The sequence below is a fragment of the Aythya fuligula genome, chromosome 1, assembly GCF_009819795.1.
Source record: "Aythya fuligula isolate bAytFul2 chromosome 1, bAytFul2.pri, whole genome shotgun sequence".
In the NCBI taxonomy this organism is placed as follows: Eukaryota; Metazoa; Chordata; class Aves; order Anseriformes; family Anatidae; genus Aythya; species Aythya fuligula.
Window position 1 is genome coordinate 103,381,859 of NC_045559.1, and position 25,738 is coordinate 103,407,596.

The 25,738-nt window shown below is 39.0% G+C and overlaps 2 protein-coding genes across 8 annotated transcripts in view; both read left to right on the plus strand.

Moving 5' to 3' along the window:
* The window catches only part of SYNJ1 (synaptojanin 1), a 63,493-nt gene extending 50,395 nt beyond the window's left edge, over positions 1 to 13,098 (plus strand). For 2 of the 7 annotated variants that reach the window (XM_032207861.1, XM_032207865.1), the window contains exons 27-33: positions 898 to 945; positions 2,571 to 2,609; positions 2,704 to 2,774; positions 4,318 to 4,426; positions 5,278 to 5,498; positions 7,814 to 7,837; positions 9,971 to 10,032. In XM_032207861.1, coding sequence (XP_032063752.1) covers positions 898 to 945; positions 2,571 to 2,609; positions 2,704 to 2,774; positions 4,318 to 4,426; positions 5,278 to 5,498; positions 7,814 to 7,834 — 509 coding nt within the window. In that variant the 3' untranslated portion in view covers positions 7,835 to 7,837; positions 9,971 to 10,032. Of the gene's footprint in view, positions 1 to 897; positions 946 to 2,570; positions 2,610 to 2,703; positions 2,775 to 4,317; positions 4,427 to 5,277; positions 5,499 to 7,813; positions 7,838 to 9,970 lie in introns of all 7 variants that reach the window. The other 5 variants (XM_032207859.1, XM_032207863.1, XM_032207860.1 and 2 more) reach the window with 3 other exon arrangements.
* A 137-nt stretch (positions 13,099 to 13,235) lies between these two features.
* On the plus strand, positions 13,236 to 21,892 carry LOC116502097 (cilia- and flagella-associated protein 298-like). Its single transcript, XM_032207836.1, has 7 exons — positions 13,236 to 13,448; positions 14,211 to 14,378; positions 16,247 to 16,314; positions 18,544 to 18,702; positions 19,202 to 19,333; positions 21,282 to 21,377; positions 21,478 to 21,892. Exons 1-7 carry the CDS (start codon positions 13,310 to 13,312, stop codon positions 21,586 to 21,588), a joined length of 873 nt encoding a protein of 290 aa, XP_032063727.1. The 5' UTR covers positions 13,236 to 13,309; the 3' UTR covers positions 21,589 to 21,892.
* Positions 21,893 to 25,738: the final 3,846 nt, after the last annotated feature.

Consider the following 25,738-nt stretch of genomic DNA (forward strand, 5'->3'; position numbering starts at 1 on the left):
ACACATTGGCACATGATGAGAAAGCATGAGGCTGTGTCATCGCTAAGGCAAAAGTTGCTTTTAAGGCAGGCTTCTTGAACAGTAGCTCCTTCGTGTCACCTACACTAAAGCCATTCCAGAGTTGGCAGATGTTATTTAACTCCTATCCACATGCCTTAAGGATTCCTCCTTGCACACCATCTGGTGTTATCTACATGTACGTCCTGCCATGTTGTTACCATACGAGTTTATGGACCCTATATACGCTTGATCATATTACAGAATCAAAATAATTCAGCATGATTATGCATGATTGAAAATCTTCTTTCTCTCAGTCTGAACTGGAACATCTACTGCAGATATTCTCTGCACCAATTGGTACAGGTTTCTCAAGTAGAGTGCTGCTTGCGGATAACATGATACAATTCTGTAGGATACAATGCGTTGTGCAAAATTAGAAACTTATTTATTCCATAAACTTGGTTATTCAAATATACTCTTGTCAGAAATGTACTATATAGTATTCTCCTGAGTTACTGGAAGCAGCCCTAATGTTGCAGGGTATAAATGATGTACGTATATTTTCAAGTGCTGGAGTATAGGTACGTGCTCTGACTTAGAAGAGTTTAAAGACTGATACCATTCTGAATTTACAAAAGTTTGTGGAGAATGTATACTTAAGAACCTTTCAGCTGTAATGCAAAATGTGTCTAATCATGATCTTCTTGATCTATAACTCCTGTCAGTCTGTGTTCCCCATGCTGCTCCAAACAGGTATCTCCTGCAAGTACCTACAATCTAGCTAGGCCATTTTTAACTTACGTAGAGCTGTCTTGTGGCAGTATCCTTTCTGTTTTTGCTTTCTCAGTCTGCTGCTTTTCTTATGCAATGTACAGCTTCTCTTCTTTCTCTGAAAAGGTCTTGGAGCTCCTCCCAGTCCTGGGGTAGCTAAGAGAGAAGTAGAAGGTAACATAACAATTTTTGTATTCTAGAAATTGATTTCTGTGTTAATACCCAAGTGATATTATCCTTGTGACACTGAAGACAGTTTCATTAAGGAATTTATTGTATAGGATCTTTTTTTATTATTATTATTTAACATAGTTTTCAGACAGGCAAGGTGCTTTCTGATGGTGTGAATTATTATAGAAGGCAGTCTTCATTTACAAAAAACAATGTGGAGACATAGACTGCAGTAATCAAGAAGAATACTTTCAAGGCTGACTCTCAGAACATGTAACTGACTGACTGCTAGAGTACATACTATGCCTGTAGCTAAATCAGGAATCTAGATAGCCTAATTTTTCATAAGGAGCTACACATACTCATATGTTCTGAGGGGAGAAATTTCTATTCAAATAATTTACCCTATAATTTAATATTTTAACTCTTTTTAAAGAGCATAGAGTATGTATTTTGATTCTAGTGCCTAAATGTATGTGATATGCATTTATGGGAAGCATCTTTCTTGCATTATTCTAGTTGGACTATGTATGTATGGTTCCGAATGGGTCCTGTTTTAGCTTTCCCAGGAGAGTTTTGTTTTTCTTCCCTTTGCGGCAAAAATAGGTATGGCAATGAAAGTCCTAAAGTAGTCTCCTGTATGCTATAGTTCATTTTGGCTATGCTGCTGGTTCCTTTTGCTGTATTGGCAAAATCTCTGCATGTGTAGCATAGTTCAGGTTGGAGGGGACCTCTAGTGGTCATCTAGTCCAATCGCCTGCTCAAAGTAGGGTAAGCTAGAGCCAGGTTCTTCTGGGTACAAGTTGCATCTACTGAGAACTGGACCCGGAAGCCCGTTCTAAGAAAGCAGGGTTGTCTCCCAACTGGAAGCTGATTTGATAAACTAAGTGTCTTATGTACCACAGAGTATCCCTTCCAGTTACTGTAACTGACATGGTGATTTTACCTTCCTGGGAAATAGGCAACAGAAACACAAGCCAGAATCCTAAACCTCTTTGCCTGTTAGAAATTGTGCATTTGCCTGAGGTAAAGGTAACTTTTTCATATCTTGCACTTCACAACTTGAATGTCGCATACAAAGTTGTCATGAGCATCAGCATGTAAATGTTGAGGTTGGTGCTGTAATATATTTATCCCATAAAGAGTAAGTTCAGGAACTTGGTGTAGAAGCTGTAGATTGCTGAGTCATGTATAATTATGGATGTCCTCTTCTGATCGCATGATTTGTTGAATCAGCATGTTGCATAAGTTCCCTTTGTTTTAAAGACTGCTGTTAAAAACATCTGCAGAATATATGACGAAAGAAGCAACTTTCTCTAGCAAGGTTCAGAACACAGGGTACCTGTGCAACTGGGTATCTTTAGTTTGCAACAAACAGGAGGTGATTAACTTTAATTGTAATTAGAAGGGTCGAATTACTTTTCATGTGCCATGGGGTAAGAGTACTAGTGTCACAGTTTAGCTGATGAATAGACTCTAATCTGTAACAACTTGAAAAATAGAAAAAAAAAAAACAACACTAATGTCTCTTGCTCCCATTTCCATTAGTGATAATGTACCGTTACTGTATAATACCTGTTTATAACTTATCTAACAAAGATAATCTATTTTTTTTCCATGCTTCAAAGCACAAAAAAGTCCTGGAACACAAAGAAAAGATAACTTAGGTAATACAGACACATGCTTTGTACTAATTATAATATAGAAATAAGTTGATTTTGAAACATTTTCTAAGTAAGCAATCTCTAATATCTATTTCAGTTCGTAGCCAGCCTCCACCTTCAACTGGATTTTCAAGTGCAGGAGCTGCTGGATATGCTGCTACTCGACCGGTAGGCAGTCTATCTTAAAATAATTTTCCTTCTAAATTTCTACAGTTTATTGCACTGGTATGTTTTTTTAAGTTATAACAGATGTAAGGTCAGAGGAAAATCTCACAAGATATGCTTTCAAGCCTTAGCTCGACACTCTTTTGGATTTTCAAGCTGACACGATACCATTTCTTTCTCTCAGGTTGTTTTTTGGGCAACATTTCCTTCCAAAGCTTTCAGGACCAGGGATAGTAACCACATGTGCTCTGCTTCCCCCAGAGTGGTCCTGGGGAGTATTGTAGGCTTTGTTTCTGTTGATTGGTTTGGTTTTTTGATGTATAATTTTTAGCTTGCATTTTAGAATTTAATCCAACAGTCCTTCTGCCTACTTTCTAAATATATAGAGAGAGCCCAGTGACATACGTCTTGGCAATGAAAGGGAAGTCAGATATTTCAGAGGTTATGTGGTTTAAAACATGAGATCGTTGTTAAATGGACTCAGCCAAGCATAATGAATCAGATATCACACACAGCCTTCTAAGTACTGTACCTACATCCAGTAAAAGTAACAACAAGGATGATTCTTGTTTTTAAGAGGTGAAGTTTATTTGCATATTTTAAAATCATATTTGCATATTTGCCTGATGGGATTTGCTCTGAAAAACATTTCAAGAAGATGCATTGTTATCCGCTTTTTGTGGGAATATACCATGCACACAATTCCAGAGGAAACAAAAACTATTTGTCTCATGATTTTTTCTGAAATCTAGTGGGTTTTACTGTAACACTTTACATTTGGTTTTCAAGTGTTTCTAATTCATTCAGCATTAATTGCAATCTGCATTGGTTTCTGATTTCTCTTTAAATACTGATATAGGTCTTTTTTTGTTTGTTTGTTTTTAAGAGAGCAATTCAATTCCCAGCATATAAGCTCATATTCCAAAAAGTTTGGGAAGACTCTAGCCTTCAGTTGATGCAGAATGTATGTTTCACTAAATCCTGTTTGCTGGGGAGCAGAAGTACCTTCTTTACAATTAGCAAACATAAGTTTCAGATTAAAGAGCTAACCATAGTCTCTTGTGCACATTTATATACTTTCAGTATATAAAGTTGGCTGTAGCTTCTGTTTGCCATTGGCAGGAGGCCAGTTACAGCCTAAAAAGTAGACAGTATCTACGGTCTGTGTTGACAGTGGGTTATCAGTATATACTTATTAGGTCCCAAAATAAAATACTTTTGGTTTTGTTGCTTAAAACATTTTAGAGACTTAAATAAAGTTGAGTTACAAATTCTGGCAAAATAATAAATATTGTAAATGTTGTCGCACTGGTAAATGTATAAAGAGGAAGATTGTTGTAAAAATCCTTGGCTTTGACTTGAGCACTCATAGTATTTTGAGAATATATTCTCTGCTTGTATAAATGCATAAAAAATTTGCTCTACAACTGTTATCACAGAAGTTACTTTTCACAGAGTCATAATGATCCCAAGTCAATTAGCAGTAGATGACTACAAATCTGAAATAGAATTTGAAATACTTTCTTTCTACCCATTATCATGGCAGACTGTTCCACCTCGAGCTGGAGTTATTAGCGTACCACAAAGCCATGTCCGTCCCTCTGGTGGAAGACCAGCACCTGAACCTCAAACCAAACCAGCTGAACCACCAAGGGGTAAGTTTTATTTCTTCTGTAGTATGCTTATATATATTTATAAGCATATATATATATTATATATAAGTATATGTATATACTTATATATACATTTGTGTGTATGTGTATATATATACACACACACACACACACGCACACATATATTTAAAAAGCTAAATCTAAATGTCACTATTGTGGTACTGTCTCTGGTTCAAATGCATTGCTATTAACAGCAGATGTCTTCATTTTTCACTACAAATGAAGATTCTCAGATATGATAACATCTGACAGCTTCAGTTAGTGCTGATGATCGACCACTACTGTAAACCCTTACCAGATAATAGACAGCAGTCAGGGGAAATGTAGGCCCACAGATTTCATTCCATTAAGAAAAACTCTTATCAGATTGCTGTGTTTTGGTCTAGGCTTATCAGTCTCTCCCATTAGATGTGTTGACCACTGGATCGTTCTCTGCAGTGATTGCTCCATAATCATCTTATTTGGAATAGGATTTATATTTGACTCTAAAAAGCCACTTCCTAAATTGAAATATAAAGTTTTTTTCCCCCCTATGTATTCATCAAAGTATGAATTTTATAATGGTGGTATCCAAAAGTATATTTAAATTCACCTGAAGTATGTTTAAGAATGGTGTGGTTTCTGGCTCTGTTTTCTATCTATAGTAATATTTTTTTACTGGAGATATGGTGGGCTGTTGATGACTTCCAGTCTACTTGCTATGAACACTTGCTCTTGCAGCCCTTCTGCAGTTTTCTCTCATGCTTCCACATCTGTGCATTCTCATTCATGCCATTCTTAAGATTTCTAAAAACACTTCTTAACAGTGAACAATGCTGCAAATCTACTTGCAGGCTCACCGTTGCTTCCGGAACCACTCAAGCCTCAGGCTGCTCCTGCCCAGCCTGTCCCTCAGCCACCGCCTGTGCTAAGGATGCAGGAGCCGCTGATACCAGTGGCATCACACCCGCCTCAGATAAGTGCCCCACCAAGTCTGGAACCACCCCCACAACCGCCGCCTCGTAGCCGATCATCTCACACTTTGCCTTCTGATTCTGCTCCTGCACAGCAGCAAGTAAGTTTCAAACAAAACAAAACAAAAAAAAAAAACCAACAACTTCATATATATGTCTTTTGTTATGTAAATTAACACAGCTTGTACTGCATGCTGTAGAACTGTGAGAAACTCCTAAAGCAAACAAACAAACAAATACGAAGGTCAAAAGATTAGTTCTGAAGTTCTGGTTGGATATACTTAACTGATTTTGTATCGTCTGTGAATAACTAATGTCTTGCATACTAAACATTTAACTTAAGATTTCTTATGACAGACATATGAACAACTTGTTCTTAGAATTATGTTGTCATTTAACAGTTTTATATGGAAAAATACACAATCTAAAATGTAAGTTTATAAGGACACATACATAATGCTGTTTCCTGTTTAATAAAGAGTAAGCTTTATAGATCTCATGATATGGTGCTTTATGTCTGATAATTGATTGCAGAATGATGATATTGATAGGTAACAGAAAAACACTTATCTCCCCCGTTCCCCATTCTCAATTAAAATACCAAAATAATTTGAAAATTCAGTATGGTAACTTTGGTATTGTGTTCTGTAGGACCACTGAGAGTGTTACTTTCAAAAAACAAAACCTTTTTCTAAGAAAAGTCAATTTCTTACCACTTTAAAATAATAAAGAAAAAAATGCAGAAGTGGGTTTTCCAGTGCTGATTATACATGCATAAGGCTAAACTTCTTCATTAAAGGCCAGTGGTGTTAATCTCTACAGTACCAGGTGCTAGCCCATATTATTCATTATGTGAATAAAGATGCATGTTCCTTGAAGTAGGTAGATTTGTGCCTTCTTAATTTCAACAGTGAATTTGTTGTTTTCTCTGGTGGTGTGTTGTTTGGTTTTTAATGCACTCAGCTGTGGACATTGATGACTATGTAAGCTTTAATTACAGCAGTATCTTAGATTTTACTTTATCTCTCTATCTGAAGTCCCCTTTCAAAAAGCTGGTAGGTAATATCTATTTTGTACAACAGTGAAGCAGCCTCAATGAGTTGCTGATTTTGAATTCTAAAGTTCTCTCTTTGCCTGTTAACTGCTGGTTTTTTTTCCATTTTGGAAACTTCAGCCAAAAAAAAAGAGGAGAATATTGTTGAATATACAGGTAGAATATCAAGACTTTAGAGTTTGTTAGAAAGTATAAAGTTTTGCCAGTAGAAAATATATATGTAGGCAGAAGGTACTTAAGAACGTACCAATTTTCTGAATAGAAATGGATTGCATTTTTTTTGCTTTTGAAAGCCCTCACGCCTTCTAAATGTAGTTCTCCCACTGATGGTTTTGTGGAAGCAACCCATTCTTTCAAAATTATTATGAAAATTACATTTATCTGTGTGTATACACAGCAATCAAAAGTATGCTCAGAAACACTATAAACAGGTCTTTGAGCTGGCTAATGCTGTGGCTATACTGTTTTGTTACAGTGAAAGCAGATAGTTTAAGACTAGTTCAAGTAGCTGTAATTTTCTCTGCAATCACATTTCTTTGATTAACACTGGCCCACCTTGAGTTTAATTTATTGTCTCTAGCTTATTTTTTGAAATGTTCCTTTTCCCATTTTTTAAGAGTTTGGTTAAATGATGTTTCTTTTATTTCTTGATTACCGTTTGTAAATATGAAATTTTCTGAGAAAATTAATTTAAACACAAAGGCTTTTGAGAGGTGGTGGAATTCCAATCCCATCCTTTGATTAAAAGCTTGACTGTAATAGTTAAGAACAGAAGTTTCTCTTTATAAAAGTAATTGCTTGTATACAGAGTGAATATTTGGAACTTCATAGATTACCATGCAACATATTAAAAAAGCAAAGTAGTTATTATAAATAGAATTTATTTATTGCAAATTAAAGAATTTTTGGCTTTTAATAGAATTGAAAGTCTTTATAGTTTTTCAGCTTAAACTATTATTATAGATGGGTGAGATTATATCAATACAGTTCCCAGAACGGAGACTGGTGCTTTTCATAATAATGGATAGTTAGAATAAGACCACCCATAGGCAAAGACTTCTAAACAGTTTTCACAAACAAGCACAAGTCAGATGCACAATGCATGTCAGTATAGAAATAACATCAGAACTGGCTTGAGCTGTTTTTCTGACTCTTAAAGGTAAAGCTTATGAATTTTACAACAAAATCACAACAGGAATTTAAAACTTATTATAGTGTTGTGTAATAAATATTTTTGTATCTCCTAAAATGTTTTTTTTTTTTTTTTTTTTTGTTAAAAATTAAATATTTTTAATGTGAGGTTGGTTTGTTACTTGGATTTTCTTCCTAATTTTCTTTCCTTTGATGTCTCTCTTTCACAAGCAGGAGCAACCGTCAGGGTAACAGGTATCTATTTACCAATCTTATATGTGGTCTCCATCTATTCAAGCAGAAAAGATGTATGAATCTTGTTTTCATACATCTAGAGTCTCATCCACATTAAAATCACCTGCCCATGTTAATGGATTGATTGTCATACCATAGTTTGCTTTTCCCTTTTATAATGCAATAAAAATTGATAGTGTTAACTGTATTTACTAGTGCCATAGCAAATATTTTGCTTTACCATCGTTTATGGAACAATTAGAAACCTTATTTATGTTGTTTAATCACCACTGAATCTGCTGGTCTCAGTAGTCTGTTTGGAAAAAACAAGTAGGTGTTGGACTTAGCATTTCTCTTTAACGCAAATGAACCCTGACACAATTGCAGTCTTGGTGTTTTTCTCAAAATAAAACACATTTTACATTTGTCAAAGAGCAGAGAACTTAACTATTACCCATAGTAAAATATGCTGTTTGTTAAAATTAAAAAGTCGTCATGTTTTGGACAATTTAAAAGCACTTGTTTCCAGAATTATTCAGACCAAATTTGGCTTACAATAAAGAGCAATTGGGATGCATAGTTTCTTTTGGGATTTTGTACTTTTTGATTACTTGGTTAATAAGCATAGAATGTAATCAACTTGTGCCAAGCTGCATTTGATTTACGTTCATTTTATAGTTCAAAGATTTACATTTCCCCCCTCAGAACCTTGATATCTTTGTTTTAATAGTTTTCCACACTACTGTAGACTTAGAAGGCGAACTATTCTATGTATGGTTTGGTAACGTTAGGCTTCATCTGTTTTAGAAACCCTGACTTAGGCGTATCAGGGTGCATTGTTCTGATAAAAAAAACACCAGAGCAAATGCAATGTCGCCAGAGTGCTTTGTTTCTCCTGTCAACCAATTAAAGATGCAATTTAAACAATAAAATAAAAATGCTGTAGTGGATATACTGGAAAAAAAAAACAAACAACCTTCCAATATTTTTATTAGTCCTGAGAGTCTCTAGAGTATGTTATTTTTGCATAGCTCCTTGGTAAGTGGATGTGTGGAGACATGCTTCAGACTATGGACAATAAATGCAATAAAAACAACGAGACTGAGGTTAGGCCTTTATAACATTGTATTTTAGTTGATAATTTTAGCTAGCTTCCTACTCCAACAAAACATTAGTTAGCAATTTTCATGCTAAAGGTATAAATGTTTGGGTATTTTAAAACAATGTGTTAAAATGACAGTCATTTGTGAAATTGGAATTCTCAGAAGCTATTTCAACTTAAGCTTAATTGCTTTGCTTTCGCTTAATAAGGTGGAGCTCCAAACTTTGTTCTGTCAGTGTCATGACTTGAACAAACTGTAGATAACATTCTATCTTTTCTGGACAGTTGTAACAAAGTATAAAAGTTACATTGTTGTTCAAAGAAATTTATAAAACCAGGAATATTTTGGTTTTAAGAAGTTGCATGGACAAAACTGGCTTTTCCATTTAGTCTTATTCTAAACGATGATAACTTGCCTTTCTAAAATAATAATGTATTTTAAAAGAAAGTCCTTCCTCTTCCCTACAAAGCTGTTGATCTTAGCTTCACACATCAAGAAACAGCAGAGAAGCCTACAGATATGTCTACACAGAAGTGCCTAATGTGCATATACTAATAACACTAATTTTCCCTTTCATTGTGATGCTTAAATATTGCTTGTAACATCAGCATTAGAACCTTTCCGACAGTGAGACCTAGAGCTTTTCATTTCACGTCTGTGCTGGGTTATCACTTGTTCAGAATATAGCCTATCTGCCCAAGCTCTTCAAAGATTTTCTGATACCATTTGTGCCTTTTGTGTTTTAGTGCTTTTGGCCAGGATTCTGAGTTGCATGAACCGATGGCATGGGTGAGGGGGGGACGAGAGGGGACTTGTGTTTAACAGCCAGTGAGCTTTACTTCAGAGAAGGGGCCGAGGGTGATTGTCTTCCAGAAAAGAAGCAACTTGCATGATGCACTTGTTGTAAAAGAACTTCAGTACAGTTTGGTTACAGTTTTCATTTAAGACCAAGAGCTTGTTTTGTTCTTATAGAACTGAGAAATGGGGAGTTAGTGATGATCTTAAAAGGAGACAGCCCCCTGACTTACTAAGCACTTTGTTTTCTTTCCAGATTAAAACAAATGGAGCCTACGGCACTCAACTCGAAACACAGTTGAACAGTGACCCTTTTGAAGACCTGTCATTTAAGCTGCTTGTGTCAAAGATGCAGACATCTGTTCAAACATCAGCTGTTCCAACCTTAAACCAAAAGGAGTTGATGCAGTTACCTTCTGCAACACAAAGAAATTATGATACTTTGAATACTGTAAATTGCATGCCAGCAATGCCTCCTACTCCAACCTTTAACGCATCCCAGGAACATACGCGCAGCTCTCCAAATCCATTTGTTACTGGACTGAACTGCACAAACCCATTCACTGAAAGAACTGTTAATGCTGGAAACCCATTTAGAACAGAAACCCAAGGATCTGAATTAACTTCACATTTACTGGAAGGACGTGCTGCTTGCAATCCTTTCCCTTCCCTAAATCCCCCCCGTCGTAATACGAGCAAGCCTGTATTTTCTGTTGATGCATCTGAAAACAGTTTTTGCTTGCGAAGTAACTCTCTCATGGTAAAAAATGTACAGCCAAAAGGATGGGTAACGTTTGATGAGGAGGAGAATTTCAGTGTAAAGCTAAAGCCATCTAAAAGTGTTCCAGATTTTAAGCGAATCGGTTCCAGGAAGACAGCTGGATCTCCAGATTTGCTGGGCACTGAACAAAATACTTTTCTTGGTTCAGACTTTAACTTTGATACTGACTGGAATAAAAGTTCTACTGATTGCTTCTATACAATGCCAGCAAGAAGACCACCCGCACCTCCTATACCATCAAGAATAACCAGCAACAGATCCCCTGCAGATCCTTTCACCACTTCTTCGGCACCTAAGGTGTCACCAACACAAGATTTTACAGAAAGATAGGTGTTCAAAAATATAAGAGGATATATTTGTTGCTAGATTTATCCAGTAGAATAATTGGGCATTTGAGATTATTCTGTGTGCAATAATTAATTGTCAAATGCACTGAAACTTTACTCATAAGCAGCCACTATTATTTGTGTATAAATTTTGAATATGTATATATGGTAGAGCACAAAAAAAAATGTCTGAAACTTATGAAAATCCCAATGTAATAGTATTTGAATAGACGGAAAAAGAAGGATGAGCTACTAATCTCAATAAAATATACCAACCTGGGAAATAGTTTTTGCTTAGGGAGCTCTCTCATTTCTGTTTCCCTTTGTGGAATTTCAAAAGAGGCTCCCTGCTGGTAGCCTTCTGACTCCCTTTTTACTGTTTTGTTAATTGATATTTATAAGTATTTACCAAAGAGCTGCCAAAGTTTATTGAGATTTGAATGTCGACAAGTATTGTTTAGAAGTTGTTTAATTTATAACAGAGGCTATGGAGATTTGTAAGGCTTATATTTGAATGTGAGGCACAACAGAAATAGTTTAATTTCAAAATACAAACAGTGCTTTGTGTATTAATATATTCACTACTTGACTTCGATTTTCTGTGTCAGTACATTTCAGGTGTTAAAATATTATTGTCACATACATTGACTAGAAGTAGTTCAGAGTAATTGTTCCATATGATCCACTTATTCATTACTATTTTAAAGATACTTTTTCTCCCCACACACAAATTGGAAACAATTGACATAAGGTTTCCCTCAACCTCTGGAAACAAATCCCCTTGAATCTTGATATATATAAAGCAGTCTTTTACCAGTTACAGACAACATATTACCATTAGCTTGTCCCACCCTCTTTCACATGTTGGAAGGGCTCTCTTGTCCTATAGAAGGCCCTGCATAAAAGAATCAGCGGTCATTGTAAAACATCAGAGGAAAAAGTCACCTTACATGTTTGGGCTGTCCTCCCACCATCCTTCCTGTCTACTATACTTACTGCTGCATTTGTCAAAAATGTCGCCTTCAAAGAAAAGAGAACTGCAGTTCTCTGAGGTGAATGTTATCGTTTAGTCGCTTTTGCAGTTATACTAAATACGTGACCCTTTGTTCCCCAGAGACGGTGACCATCCTGTGTGTGGTGCTGCTTTGAGGCTAGCAAAGGCTAAGTTTCAGTTTTACATATTATTCTATAAAAATACAACTCTGTGCTTTTATGTTTTCTAAAGCTCACATTAAATTACATAAAATGTAGTATTTTATTATCATGAGCAAATTCAAAATAACTGATTTCCCTACAATTTGCAGTGTCTTGGGACATAACTTCCATGTGCAGATGTGTGCTTTCACCACAAGCTGAACGTGTCACGATGTTGTCATCTCTTGGGGGACTGCAACTGCCTGCCTACACTCATGGGCTTACTTGCAAACAAACTGTACTGGTTCTGCAGAATTAATGACTGAAACTCAACATACTAGCATTACAGTAGTAAAATACAGAACGACAGTACTTTTTTAAAATCCTCAAATGCTATCAAAACATTATTTATAAAATAATCCACTCTTCCTTTAACACTGTCTGGTTGGCCATGAGCTGCAGCTGGGTAGAGAAGTGACTATCGTGAGTTTTATATTGTGCTTTTTTCTGTTCGGCTCATTAAACAGTACTTGCACATTTTAAACAGCAGTGGTACTCTAATCTTTGTGCTTCAGTATGTGAATTACCTTGTTTTACATTGTTGGCTATAAACATCTGTGTGATCGGTGTTTTGGTATATTCTTACATTAGCAAAACAACTTTGGGGGGAAACTTTTTCCTAGTGGGAGTTACGTGATAAATATGTTCTTCGTTGAATATTTAATTACAGTGATTAAAAACTAAAACCTACCTGGTATACAGCACCTCTGCACTAGACGGGATTACGGAGGCTGACAGCAACGTACTGCGGAGATCACAAGAACTGCTCCAAACCTAGAGTGTGTGTAAATATCGCTAACCACCGTGACGTGTATTAACGAAACAAATTACTAGCAGCAGATCAGAGACGGCTAAGGATTCAGCATAGAAACGCTCAACACCTTCTCATGACTCCTGTGTTCCCTGTGGTAAATTGTGGTAAAAATGTACCCGTTTTCTCTTGCTTGTGACACACGGTATTTATGGCTGTATACTTTCCAGAACCGCAGTATTGAAACTCAGTGGCGTGCACCATGCCGTTATATACCCTGTGGAAGGCGGTGTTGCATTAACGAAATAAACATACCTGCCCTTACCAACTCACCCTTCTCTCTCTTTGTACCGGAGCCGCTCACGCAGCAGCAGCCCCTGCCCTGCGGCGGGCGGCGGAGGCGCGGCTGAGGGGAGGCGCGGCTGAGGGGGCGGCGCCATTTTGTGTCCCCCCGCCCCGCCCGCCATAACGAACGCAGCCGAGGGCGGCCGCCATGCCCAGAGCGGAGCCGTGAGGGGCTGTGAGGGGCCGTGAGGCGCCGCCATGGTGCGGCTGCACGTGAAGCGCGGCGACGAGAGCCAGTTCCTGCTGGAGGCGGCCTGCGGAGCCCGCCTGGCCGAGCTGGCGCCCCTCGTCGCCCGCATCTACAACGGGAGGCTGAAGGTGCAGCGGCTGTGCGCAGGTACCGGCCGCCATCCGCCTCCCGGCCGGCGTGAGGGGAGCGGCGGGGCCCCAGGGCAGGGCGGAGGGGGAGGCAGCGGCAGCGAGGAGCCGGCGGTGGTAACCAGGGGCTACCCCTTGGGTAAACACCTCGGCCTGCCCTCGGTCGGGCAGAAATGGTCGCAGGGAGTTGCGTTTGTCCCTTGGGTCGCACCGGGAGACGGGCTGACCCCACGGCTCTGATCCAGCACCAAAGGCAGAGGCTGCCCGTTTATCCCAGCTGTGGAGAGATTCGCTGCTGTGCAGCGGTAAAACGTGCTCCCCTCCTGAAAGAAGCTGCCTTCCCGAAAGGGTTTGGAAAAAGGAACGTGCTGTCAGCTACAGCTGACTAAAAGTAAGGAGAAGTTCATGGCCAGCACGTAGAGAATCACAGAATCATTAAAGGTGGAAAAGACCTTCAAGATCAGCTGGTATCATGTAGGCTTGTTCCATTTGTTACACTGTTTCATGCACATGTGAAAAAGTGTGAATTTTAACGTAATTACTGTGTGTATATACATATCTATAACATATATCTATATTTAACACATATATATATACAACATATTTATATATATACAAAGCATTTATATATATATATATTATTATTTTCATATACGTATATCTTTAAAAACTGAAGCCCAGCAGTAAGGTTTTCTGCATGTGCATAATCCAGAAGGGCGTTTCTCAGCGCTGTGTTCTCAGTAACACAGGTCTCTAACCTTGTTCTCCAAACGCTTTAAAGAGATGCAGGAGCTGGCAGAGCATGGTGTTTACTTGCCACTTAACATGCAAGGGCTGACGGAAGAGCAAATTGAAGAACTGCAGTTAAAGGATGAGTGGGCAGACAAGTGTGTACCCAGTGGCGGGAGTGTCTTCAAGAAGGATGAAATTGGACGAAGAAATGGACATGGTAAATAGAGCCAAGAGGTTTGCTTCTTTCTCTGTAAGCATAAATAATCTGTGATATCATGAGGAACGTGAAAACCATAATTCTGAACTTCATTTTCACCTCACTGTCCTGGAAGAAGAGAAAACCAAGTCAATACTTAGTATACATTCGATAACAGGCCAGCCTGATAGCCAGCTAATGTTTCTTTGCCAACTACAGTGATCATCCTATAAACACACCATGTTAAAGGCAGTTGTAGATTTGTTATGTCAGAAGCTATTTAAGAGCCTTTTTTTCCACAATAAATCAGCTAAATGTTCAGTTACATACATAAATCCTGGGTTAGGACCTAGCGTAATGCTGATTTAAAAGCCTAAATGGTGTTATATCTCTTTGGCACACCTGCTATTTAACTTTGCAACTGTAACTGCTTGGAAGTAAACTCCAAAAATAAGCAAGCAGTTGCTAGTATGGAGAGTGACTATTTTGCTTCAATTTATCCTCCCTGTTTGTAAGTGCATACTTGTGTACTGTTTCTCTCCAGAGTTTTAAGGTGTTTTGAGTTAACAGGTTCTTCTAGTGTCTCTCAGTTCTTGTATTCACTGTGACTCAGGCTTCCTGGACTCATTCATCTCTTTTTCTTTCTGCAAATTCTGCTCCTGCCTTAGCACCTGGTACGAGCATCGAGCACTGCTCCCCTGCCACCTCAGTGCCAGGGGCACGAGGGCTGGCTGTGACCATCTTCGTGCTGGCTGCTTTATTGTTACCCCGACACCACAACAGCCCCTGCCAGGCCAGCAGCCCTTTAGATGCTGGTTGCAGGCAGTTCAATTACAGAGGAAGCTTTGAATAATTTAGCTTTAACTTGGCATACACAAGCAGCTTATTCCAAATGTTGTTTTGGGGAAAATAATTCTTCTAGTGCAACGCATCATTCAATCAAGCTTAAGCTCTTGCTGAGTTTCAGTAAGAGCTTACAATATACCTAAATGTTTTCCCTCCTGCTTGTGTTCCCACAAGTGGTCGAGTCTCTTGCACACCTTGGGGCAGGCATTTTGCTTCAGAGTTTGGCATGGTTGTGAGCAGTGTCAGGCCTTATAGTAAAAAATTTTAAGTAAATTTAGCAGAAGGGTAGTACCACTCTTACTCGTAGTCATAGTTGGGCATTTATGTGTTAGTGGGTAGACAGCTTTTTAATATCAACAAAGCGGTAATACTGAACAGAGCACAAATGTGGGCCAAATTAGATACAACTAAATGATGCATTTAAATACTCAGCTGGAAACGAGCATGGTTTAACTGTGTTTTTCTTTGAGAGGAAGGTTTTTTATAACAGTTTAAATATGTAACTATGATATGAAATGTGCATTGTAGTTGCAAAACTGCATTTACTATTAGGATGAGATTTTAATTAGAAAAAAAGTCAGAAAACTCCAAGCTGGTGTTCCTGATTAAAGCACATCTGCCTGTAGAGCCCACAACAGTTACAGCAAGGGAAAGCGTCATGCTTTAGGTTGTGGTGAGCGTGAGATTATGGCTGTTGCTTTTTACTCAGTATTTTTGTCTCAAGTGAAGTTTTCAGTACCAGTCAATTGGCTTAATGCAAATGTAAGTTTGACTCTCCCGTGACACATGCTGGTTTGTTTCTCGAGTTAGTAAGAAGTGTGACAATGCACTATGCAAGTGGTAAATAGACTACAATGTAGTAGCCTATGTATCTCTTGCTTTGTGCTTTAACAATGTTTCATTTGCTTACAGTAGAGAATAACTAGGGCAGGTCCTTTGCTTGTTTTGGGTTGGTGGTGGTTGGTTGTGTTTTTTGTTTTGCTTTCGTTTAGTTTGGTTTTATGGTAAATACAAATTATTAAGTGTGCATCTCTTATTTTTAGCTCCAAATGAAAAAATGCAGCAAGTAATAAAAAAGACAATAGAGGAAGCCAAGGCCTTAATCTCTAAGGTAAGTTTTCCAAAGTAGCATGAACTGTCCTAATAGGTGCTGTGTTGTTGCACGGCTTAATTAAATATGGGCCTTTTTCAGTGTAAGGGGTAATGATTTTTGAATAATATCCTGCGGTGATGTGAACAATCTAACAGAAACGGACATTTCTGTTAATGATTTTCTTAATGGCTTTTGGCAAGCTGGTTCAACAAGTTAAGGAATCCGATATTAAACACCAAGTGAATGCTGGCAGCCTAGACCACATGAATGATTAAATTGCATTTAATTTTATCCACATGCTCTTAATTTGCTATTGATGCATTCTTGAGGCGGATGCCTGTCGTGTTTTCTGGTGAAAAATTAACTTCATTCTGTGATGCTTCTGCAATAAAGTACCTTTTGCTCATTAGCGTAGTCATTTGGCTCTACATATAATTAATTGAAAAATATGTTTTGATCTCTTAGATTAGGCCTTGGTTTTACAAGTACTTGGAGGCAAGCTTGGTCTCCATGAGTTCGTGTGTGTAAACATAAGTCAGAGGGTATGCCCTGATGGAACTACAGACTCAGTTATTCATCTTCATTTTACCAAATATTGAGATACTCTGTATAGTGTCTGAGCTTTCATATGACTTTGAAACACTAATTAAATCATATTTATTATCAGATTGTTTTTTTTTTTGGTGGATGTTTGCAAGCTGTTTACTTTTCCCCACCTCTATAATCTGGGAATTAGCAGGTGTGGAACTTGAAAACAGCTTTATACTAGTTAAACATACAGATAAAGTTAACAATTTTTTTAACATTGCCTGTGCACTGAAATTGGCCTTCTTGACGGTTCCACTGCTGATAACTGTGTCATATCAGTTACCTGGAGTGAGCAGCTCAGCGTTACCAGCAGCTTCATGGATCTGTTGGAGGCAAGCAGAGGAGCTACTGTGTTGTGTGACAGCGCCTCAGGTGTGCTGAGTTGCAGCAAACCTGTCCTGAATTTAGGGAGGATTTCAGCCAAACTGTTTCGAGTCATAACAAAATCCATACAAAATGAGACATGTTAAATGAGATGAAATGAGAGAAGTTAAAGCCTTTGCTTTACTTTAAAGATTTCCTCTGGGTGGACACTTTGGACTCTTGGATTACAACTGATCAACTCTATTTTTAAATGTCTAGGAAACTATTAATATTTGGCTTTACATCTTGAGAGGAAAAAGAAAACCTGCAGATCTCGTCTCCACTCTGCAGTTCTTCCTGGGTGGAACTTACAGCTATCTCAACTATCTACCTTATCGTCATTTACAATAAGAAATTGCAAAATTACTGCACTGAATGCTTTCTTACTCCAGGAATTACTATTGTTTATTGGTGAATTAAGTTAAAAGATAGTTTGTGAAGTATTTTGGCAGGTTCGTCACTGCATGGTGATGAAAATAAATATGTTTGTATATTTAAAAAGCAAAAAAAGGAGAAAAAGTTTATCATCTGAGGCTGAGAAACCAATTGTACGTGCCAGTTAACTGGTTTAATAATAGCCACAAGGAGGCAGCATTCTCTTACTTTTTTTTTTAATAAACCTTGTTATTTTCAGTATTGGAACAGTTAAATCCTTAAGCAAAAGTGTCAATTTTTCTCTTCCACATGCATCTTGTTTCGCTTTTTGTTTGTTCGATCTTCCTTCTGTCTGTTGCAGTTGGGTTTGGAATGATCTCAGGTATTTGATCTTACAGATCTCTGCCTGAACAATGCCAAGCTTTACTCCTTTGCTCACGTGCTCTATTTTTAACTCAACCCTCAGTTTTTAGACCCTTTCTCTAGCCCTACGTTAATTCTACTGTTTTAATCTTGTTTATGAATCACATCCAATTTCTGCAGTGATATGTATTCTTATCAGAAAGCCTATATCCACAGATGTTTGTTACTAAATGCCTCTTGCACAAGTTGGTGGATGTTCAAGATCTCTCATTTTTTGCCACTGTAAGCAAGGTAAGCAGAGAGGGTGCTAATGATACGTATGGAAATCAATACTCAAATGAGAAAATTTGCACTCCTCTTATTTTTGCGCAGATGGTTAGCTTTGCTCAAATATCCCAGCAATGAACCTTTAAAGTGACTACTAAACGAAGTCTTCATGCAGACACACATATGTACATGTAAAATCTCCATATATATGTATATATATATGTAGATATGTAGATATTTTACAGTTCTCTACAGACTGTAAAATATGAATGATCCTTGCCTGCATTTCAGAAACAAGTTCAGGCCAACGTGTGTGTTACTATGGAGATGGTGAAAGATGCACTGGACCAGCTGCGAGGGGCTGTGATGATTGTGTACCCAATGGGATTGCCTCCACATGACCCAGTGAGGATGGAGCTGGAAGATAAAGAAGATTTGGCGGGGACTCACGTATGCAGTAGTGTTTTTGTTTTATATGTAGTGTCTGGGCTAAATTTGTGGTGTTTCCCACTTTATCAGTGAAGGCTGCTTGTTTTCATGTACATGAAATATTTTGTTTAACATTTTTGTCAGACAGTGTACATAAAAGCACACCAATAGCTTAACTAGAAATAAGGTGAGTGAAGTATCTTTGAAATGTTACTTACAAAGCTGAGTTCAGGTAAGTGTGAGACCCAATTTAAGCTTGTGGTCAATATTGAGAATTTAATGCCCAAAGTGTTGCTGTTAGGTCAAAATTGAATGGAATATAAACCAAGATGCTGCACATTAACATGAAGAGAGAAGTGAAACAGGTGTATAGTGTAAAATCAGCTGAATTGCACTTAATTCCAAAAAGATTTTCCAGGGGAAAAAAAAAAAAGTTTTTGACAAAAAAAGGCAAAAAGTTAAAACCAGAACCCCAGTAAATTCTCCCCCAAACTTCACCTTGTTTGTTTATTTGTCACAGGCCGGACTTGAAGTTATAAAAGAATCTGAAGCACAATTATGGTGGGCAGGAAAAGAGTTGAAAGAAACCAAGTTGCTTTCTGACTATGTAGGCAAAAATGAGAAAACAACCATCATTGTAAAGATACAGAAAGTAAGTATCACGGGAAGGTTTTTTATGTGTTGTTTACGGCAGTCTGATTCTTTGTGGAAGAGAATTGGTAGTAGGTGTCTAAAATGGATTAGATTAGGTCCAGTTTAAGTGTCTCAAAGCTGTACTCAATCTATTTTGAGCTTTTAGTTTATTTTATCCGAAGTACTTCTTAGTATTTAGCTGATAGGCAAAGGAATTACTGTAGTTGCTATTACCTGCTTTATAAGAATACACCAAAGAGCTACTTAAAACTAGATTAAACACAACCTGAAAAGCTTAAAACCACAGAAACGCACACAAAAAAAGGCAAACAAACTGTCTCTCAGTTCCATCTCCGTGTGGAGTACTGGACAGACCCACTCATTCAGCACGCACAGTTATATGTGGTGTGGATACCCCTTATTGCCTTTTTTCAAAGAAGGTTTCTGCAACTCAGTAACTTTCTGACTGTGGGGTCCTCAGTTGCTTGATGGCAGGTCTTCAAACTGCCTCGGTTGCCTTGGGAATGTGGGCTTGTGTCTTCTCTGCGGACACATGTTGTGAAAGAGCCCAAATTTGAGCTCTCCTGAAGTCTTCAATGAGAACCTGCTGAGTGCTAGAAGGAAAATCAAGCTGTTGCACATGCACCACCCAGCTGTGCTGTCAGCTGCAGCTCACCAAAAGCTCGTGGTTGAGCTTCTTAAAAGAAATCAGACTTTTCAGTCAGGTGTGGTGAAGCACATGAGGCTTGTGAACATAGCTCTGCTGTGGAGCAGTGAGCAAAAAAGAGGCAAAGATTCTGCTGCTCCTCAGTTTATAAACCTAGTCATTATTTTCTGGACAGAGCGACAAACTAACTGCAGTTCTGTTCACCTCAGGCCATATTTGAGGGGAGAACATTTGTGTTTTCAGTGCACTTTCAGAACTTTTTTGGAGCTTGCTTAGCCCGTTCGTGTGTATGTAGCACCACATTCAAAGGATGCATTTGTGGATGTCGGATGCCTCAGAGCATCCTACTTATCCGTAGGTCAGAGTTACTCTGGTGCTGCATTTCGGTTCTCTGCCTTGAAAAGTAAAATGGCTACAGCAGATCTTACTGTCTGCGAGTGCCTGTAATTGAACTCGTCGAAGCCAAGCCGAGTGACTTACACGTTTGCCATTTAGAAGCCCAGAACTGCTTTCTCTTTTCTGTCAGGGTGGCTGAAAAATGGTGCGACAACTCAACAGCCATTGAAGGACAGGCTCCTGGGAAAGTTGTCTCACTGCTTAATTAGTTGCTGGACCTCTTCAGAGAATGCGAAGTAGTACGGTGGTTTTCTTATCTGACACTGGACGCCCGCATTCTTGGGTTGGAGAGCTAATTTAAACCATGCCAGACCCTTTTTGTTCCTGAAGGGGTTCGCCATCTCCCTTTAAACTGTTCTGTTTGCTGTTGTTGACAATAGCTGTCATCAGCTATTTTCTGCTGCATGCATCACTTCTTCCATGAGGACAGTTGCCTGGAAAAAAATATTTGTAGTAACAAGTAAAATTTATTTTAATTGTAGTGTTTTGTAACTATCTTCCTTCCCTGCTTTACCAAGCCATAGCCATTTTGAGTCTGTGTTAGCAGGGAAACTGAAGGTGGATGGGCCCCTCCTGAGACATTTGGAATGGCCTGAAAGCTGAGAGGCTTCTAATGTTTTGTAGAGCGGAAGTTTTAGTAAAACAGACTCAGTAATCTTGTTTCTAGCTTCCATTGATGTTCATAAAATTGACAGCATGATTAAGATGCCAGGATGAAAGAATAAGTCTCACCTGAACGCAGCAGGAGTTTCTTAATGTTTATTTTCCTGCCCTGAGGACCTTGTCGAACATGAGATACCTTGCTGTCTGAAGAAAGATTCTGCTATCTTTGCGTAGCAGTTTCTCCTGTTCTTTTTTGTATCACAAATGCCATTGTGAACAAAATTTATGGTTTCCCTTTCAGAAAGGACAAGGAGCTCCAGGGCGTGAACCTCTGATTAGTCATGAAGAGCAAAAACAGATGATGCTGTACTACTACAAAAAGCAGGAGGAGCTTAAGGTAGCGGTGACTTTTAGCTCTGTGTGAGCTACGCTGCAGCAGACACCGAGCGCGGGTTTAATTCACTGCTGCTGCCTTCACCTGTCCCTTCTCTTCGCAGAAACTAGAAGAGGATGATGACGACTCTTTTCTAAACGCTGAGTGGGCAGACAGCCATGCTTTGAAAAGACAATTTCACGGCGTAAAAGACATCAAGTGGGGGCCGAGATGAAGCTCTACAAACACCTTTTTGCCTCTTCTGCTGTTTGGTTGATACACTTGTTTGCTAAGAGGGGCGTTGTGTGTTAGATTCTTCTGAGAAAAGCTGAAGTTGTCTCTTCCATAGCAGATGCCTCTTTCAGCCTTAGGTTTTCAGTAAATGTTTACATTTCTATACAACGGTAGCAGCACTTGTGTCTGCAAAGATTGGAATCAGTCCTGTTCATGTTGATTGTTCTATTAGAAACTTGTAATTTGAGTATTGAAATATTAACCTATTTCAGAGAGAATATATCTAATAAATGTGCGCTAGGATATTGGATATTGTTTTGAGTGGTCTTTAATTGTTGGTTCTTGCACTTCTTTTAGCTAGTACAGTCTGTACAAGTTATTTTTTTATAAAAATAAATAAATAAAATTTCCCAGGCTAATCCAGTAAAAGTTCAGTGATCTCTATATGCCTGTTTGCATTTTGACATACCTGATCTTAACCTTATTTTTAAAGGAATTGACCTCTTAATTATTTAAGGAAAATATTTTTTTTTGTATAAACTCCAGTAACATTGAAAATGAAGCATTCTAGAAAGATTTTCATCTTTTATTTTTCTTTGGCATTGGAAGGCACTCCTCTGAGCTCGCTCAGTTTAACAAGCTGTTAGCTGTCATGCTTTCAGAGACTGACAGAAATCTGTTTACAGAAATAAGCATCACGTGCAAATGGATTGGATACAATAAAAACAAGCTCGATAGGGTAAGATCTTTACCATAGAAATAACTCTTAAGATTATGACTTTAGAAGTATTTTTATTTATAACATCAACATTTTAAAATGAAAAATGAAATTTATTGGTGAGTGTCTCAGTTCTGGGTTCAGGACTAACAAAGAAAATGCAGTAGACTTGAATGTTGGGTTTGTTTTGAAGGGAGGATTTTGATTTAGGATTCTAGGCTACTAATGGATAATTAAGTCTCTAGAATTACCTAGGTGAATAAGAAGTCTTTAAGAAAACATTGCTCAAGTTTTGTGTGTAGGCTTCTGTGTGCTCAGAGGAGATGCTTTTCTACAGAGGTGCGTATGTCTCCTTGTCAGTAGTTGCGCAGTGCAGAGCCAGGCTGCTCAGAAAATTCTGCATGAGGATCAACTGGGTGTTTTAAAGGCAGGTGAACTCATACTTTTTGTGGTCACTCACAGCCAGCAACTATAACGATGCCTTCATTCACACCCCAAAGCAGTTCTTTTCCAGTCTGCAGTGCAGAAAGGCAAGCGAAAGAAGCCGGTCGGTAGTGTAGTTTGCAGCACGGTCCAGGTAACGAGTTGCCCCTGCACATCACTCTCCACCTCCGCCAAACTAGATCATGTTCACAAACTGTCTCAGTGTCAAGAACAGGCAGTTGCTCATCAGCGAATAACTTATGTCAAATTTTTATGTGAAACATTTTATGCAGGTGCCACATTTTGGGATTGTGGTGCTAGGGTGACTCAGCAGCTCTAACAGTCTGGTTATGTTTGCTGTCTGAACTTACACCTGTGTTTGACATTTTTCACTGGTAATTTTTTTATTTTTTGTAAGTCTTATTCATGCCCTAATCCTCTTGTCACAAGGTTTTAGTCATAGATACACTGGAAAACACAAATGTTTGAGATATTAACTAGAAACTTCCAGCCGTGCCAAATCTGCCAGGGCAACAAGATGGAAATAAATTCTGTGGTCGCTGGCTGTCCAATAAAAATACCTGCATGCGGCTCTCCAGCCTTCCAAATCTCAGCGCTGCTGGCTGCAGTCTCTGCTTGTTTTGACTCATTGTAGAACAACAGAGAGAAGGTGCGTTGCTAAATGTTTTTCCATTACTGCAAAGCAATCGTAATTTTCATTATGTATTAGTATGGTTGAAGAGACATGGATCAAATTGAATTGAAGTGCTTGGTTGAACTTGTAGCTGGAAGATTGAATACAGAAAACAGAAATAATGTCATTTAATAAACTATTGATTTTTGTTCATCAATCACTGATCATTTTAAGAAAGTTACTTTCTGATGTTTTTTCTTGAGTACCGGTTTTACAATAACATCTTTTCAAGAAAAAAGTCAGTTTGTCAATATTTTATCTTTGTATTTTAAAGCTGCTTGGAATTTATTCCCATGTGGCAAGGAAATAGAGCAGGTTTTAAAAGAATCCCTGTTTCTACCGCTTCCTCCGATGAAAATCAGAGCCCTGGGCAATTCTTTGAGGGCTTTTAAGTACTCACACAGCTCAAGGCTTTCTTCCTAATGTGCTCCTTTGCTATTATCAAAGGGTGGAGTGAAGAAAACCTGAAAGTACTTCATTTATTAATATTGTAGTCAGTGCAACCCACAATGGTACAATGAGCAATCTTGATCCATAACTAGGATTGGCAGCATTCAGTGAAATTTATGGTAAAAGCTGCTAGGCACCTAGCTCCAACTCCTGATCACTCCTACTGGTCGCTAGAGGTGCTGGTTGCTGGTGGGGCCGCTGCGACTTCTAAGGGAGCTTACACAGACACAAACCCTCTCCCTCTTCTCCCCTCTGTCCTGTGATGCTCTCCGTCGTGGGTTTCACACAGAGGTGTATGAATGCTGTCCAAGGAAAGCAGGTTTTGCCTTGAAAGTGATTATTTTGTTTGGGCAGTTTGTGCTTGAAATAATCAAATGGCTATTTATAACTGGCAGTTGTTGCAAATATAAAAAGTAGCCCTTTTTATAACTTTTTACAGCAAATTGGTCAGTGGCCTGGCACACGTTGCATCCAGTGGAGTTACAGTCTGGAGGCTCCCAGCTTTCATTCCTCCCAGGATCACTTTGTTTCTTGAGCTGCTTCTGACAACACTTCCCCAAAATCGGATCTTTGCTGCTTAATGAGCAGGCTGAGCAGAGCCAGCGGTGCCGTGCCAAGGCCTTGCTGCAGGGTGCTGAGATCTCCGTAAGACGGACAGATCGCTGCCTGGGATCTGGGCTTGCGGCATGACCGTACCTGGTGGCAATTATTTATGGGTGTTTATGCGCCCCAGCACTCCTTACTTTCCTGCTCCTCCTCCTTCGAAAACAGCTTTTTTTAGTTACTTCATCATAACTGCGCTGAGATTAGTGTCCTTGGCAGGAAGCTTCCCAGATGTTTTGGATCAGTTATAATCAGTTGAAAATACCCACCCGAATCCCTCTTGCAAGCAGAGCTTTCATCTTAGATTAGTGTTATTCTGAGGAGTTTGTTCTGCGCGCTCCCCGGCCTGTAAATAACTGAAGTCACTGCTGGCTGTTGGCCACCAAGGGCATTTCAATGCCCTTGATACCAGGAAAGTGTTCAATAGCAGGGGAGGCAACATGAAAGAAGCACAGTTAAGTAAATTCCCTGGGTTTCACTCGTTAAACCCCGGTGCACATCCACAACTGCAAGGAAGTGGCTGTCCATGGCAAAACCACCCGATATTGCCAGCGCCCTCCTCCCGGCAGAGCTCTCCGTGCCACTGGCACACGTACCAAAGGAGCCTGAGGACTTTTGTTATATTTCCAAGGCTTGTTGCAAGTCATTGTTTCAGTGATAAAGACCCTTTTCAGCTGCCATTAGATGGAGGATCTGATCTCTGAGGGGTGACATTTGAACAGGACCTTTGATTATGCTGCTTACAATATTGTCATTTCCTTCCTAGGAGAGGAAAAAGTAGGCACAGGAAATAATTAACGTGGAAGAAACTGCATTATATGCTAAATACTTTTGATGACTGCTCTCCCTTGTTAGTGCTCTTGCACAAGGCTCTTGTAGTTGGCACTGCTTCCTGCTTCAGCTGAGAAAAAAGTCCCTAGGATCAATGCTCTTCTGAGAGCTCGTGGTAGCATCCACAGAGCTGCTGGACTCGTTCGTTACCACTGAAATCAAATGAAGTTACCAGAAAAAGTTGAAAGCCTGCTAGAACAAAGCACGGGGCTATAGATATTTAAATGTCTGCTCCAAGGAATTTGTGAATTATGAGATGTGAGCATTGCAGTTAGGTTTGCAGGTTTGTGAAAGCATTTATCTGCTTCAGGGCAGGGGCATTCCTCTTCCACGGCTTCCCCACGCGAGCTCAGCCCCTGTGCGTGGTGTGGGTGCTGCTCTGCAGAGCCCGCTCTGCCTCGGAGGACAGGGCAGGTCCTCGCAGTCACCCAT

What these genes read in the sequence shown, in the direction of transcription:
- LOC116502097 (XM_032207836.1), top strand. Translation starts at nt 13,310, where the DNA reads ATGGTGCGGCTGCACGTGAAGCGCGGCGACGAGAGCCAGTTCCTGCTG. An exon ending in TGGACGAAGAAATGGACATG is followed by an intron (nt 14,379 to 16,246) that starts GTAAATAGAGCC and finishes TCTTATTTTTAG; the next exon opens with CTCCAAATGAAAAAATGCAG. An exon ending in TCATTGTAAAGATACAGAAA is followed by an intron (nt 19,334 to 21,281) that starts GTAAGTATCACG and finishes TTTCCCTTTCAG; the next exon opens with AAAGGACAAGGAGCTCCAGG.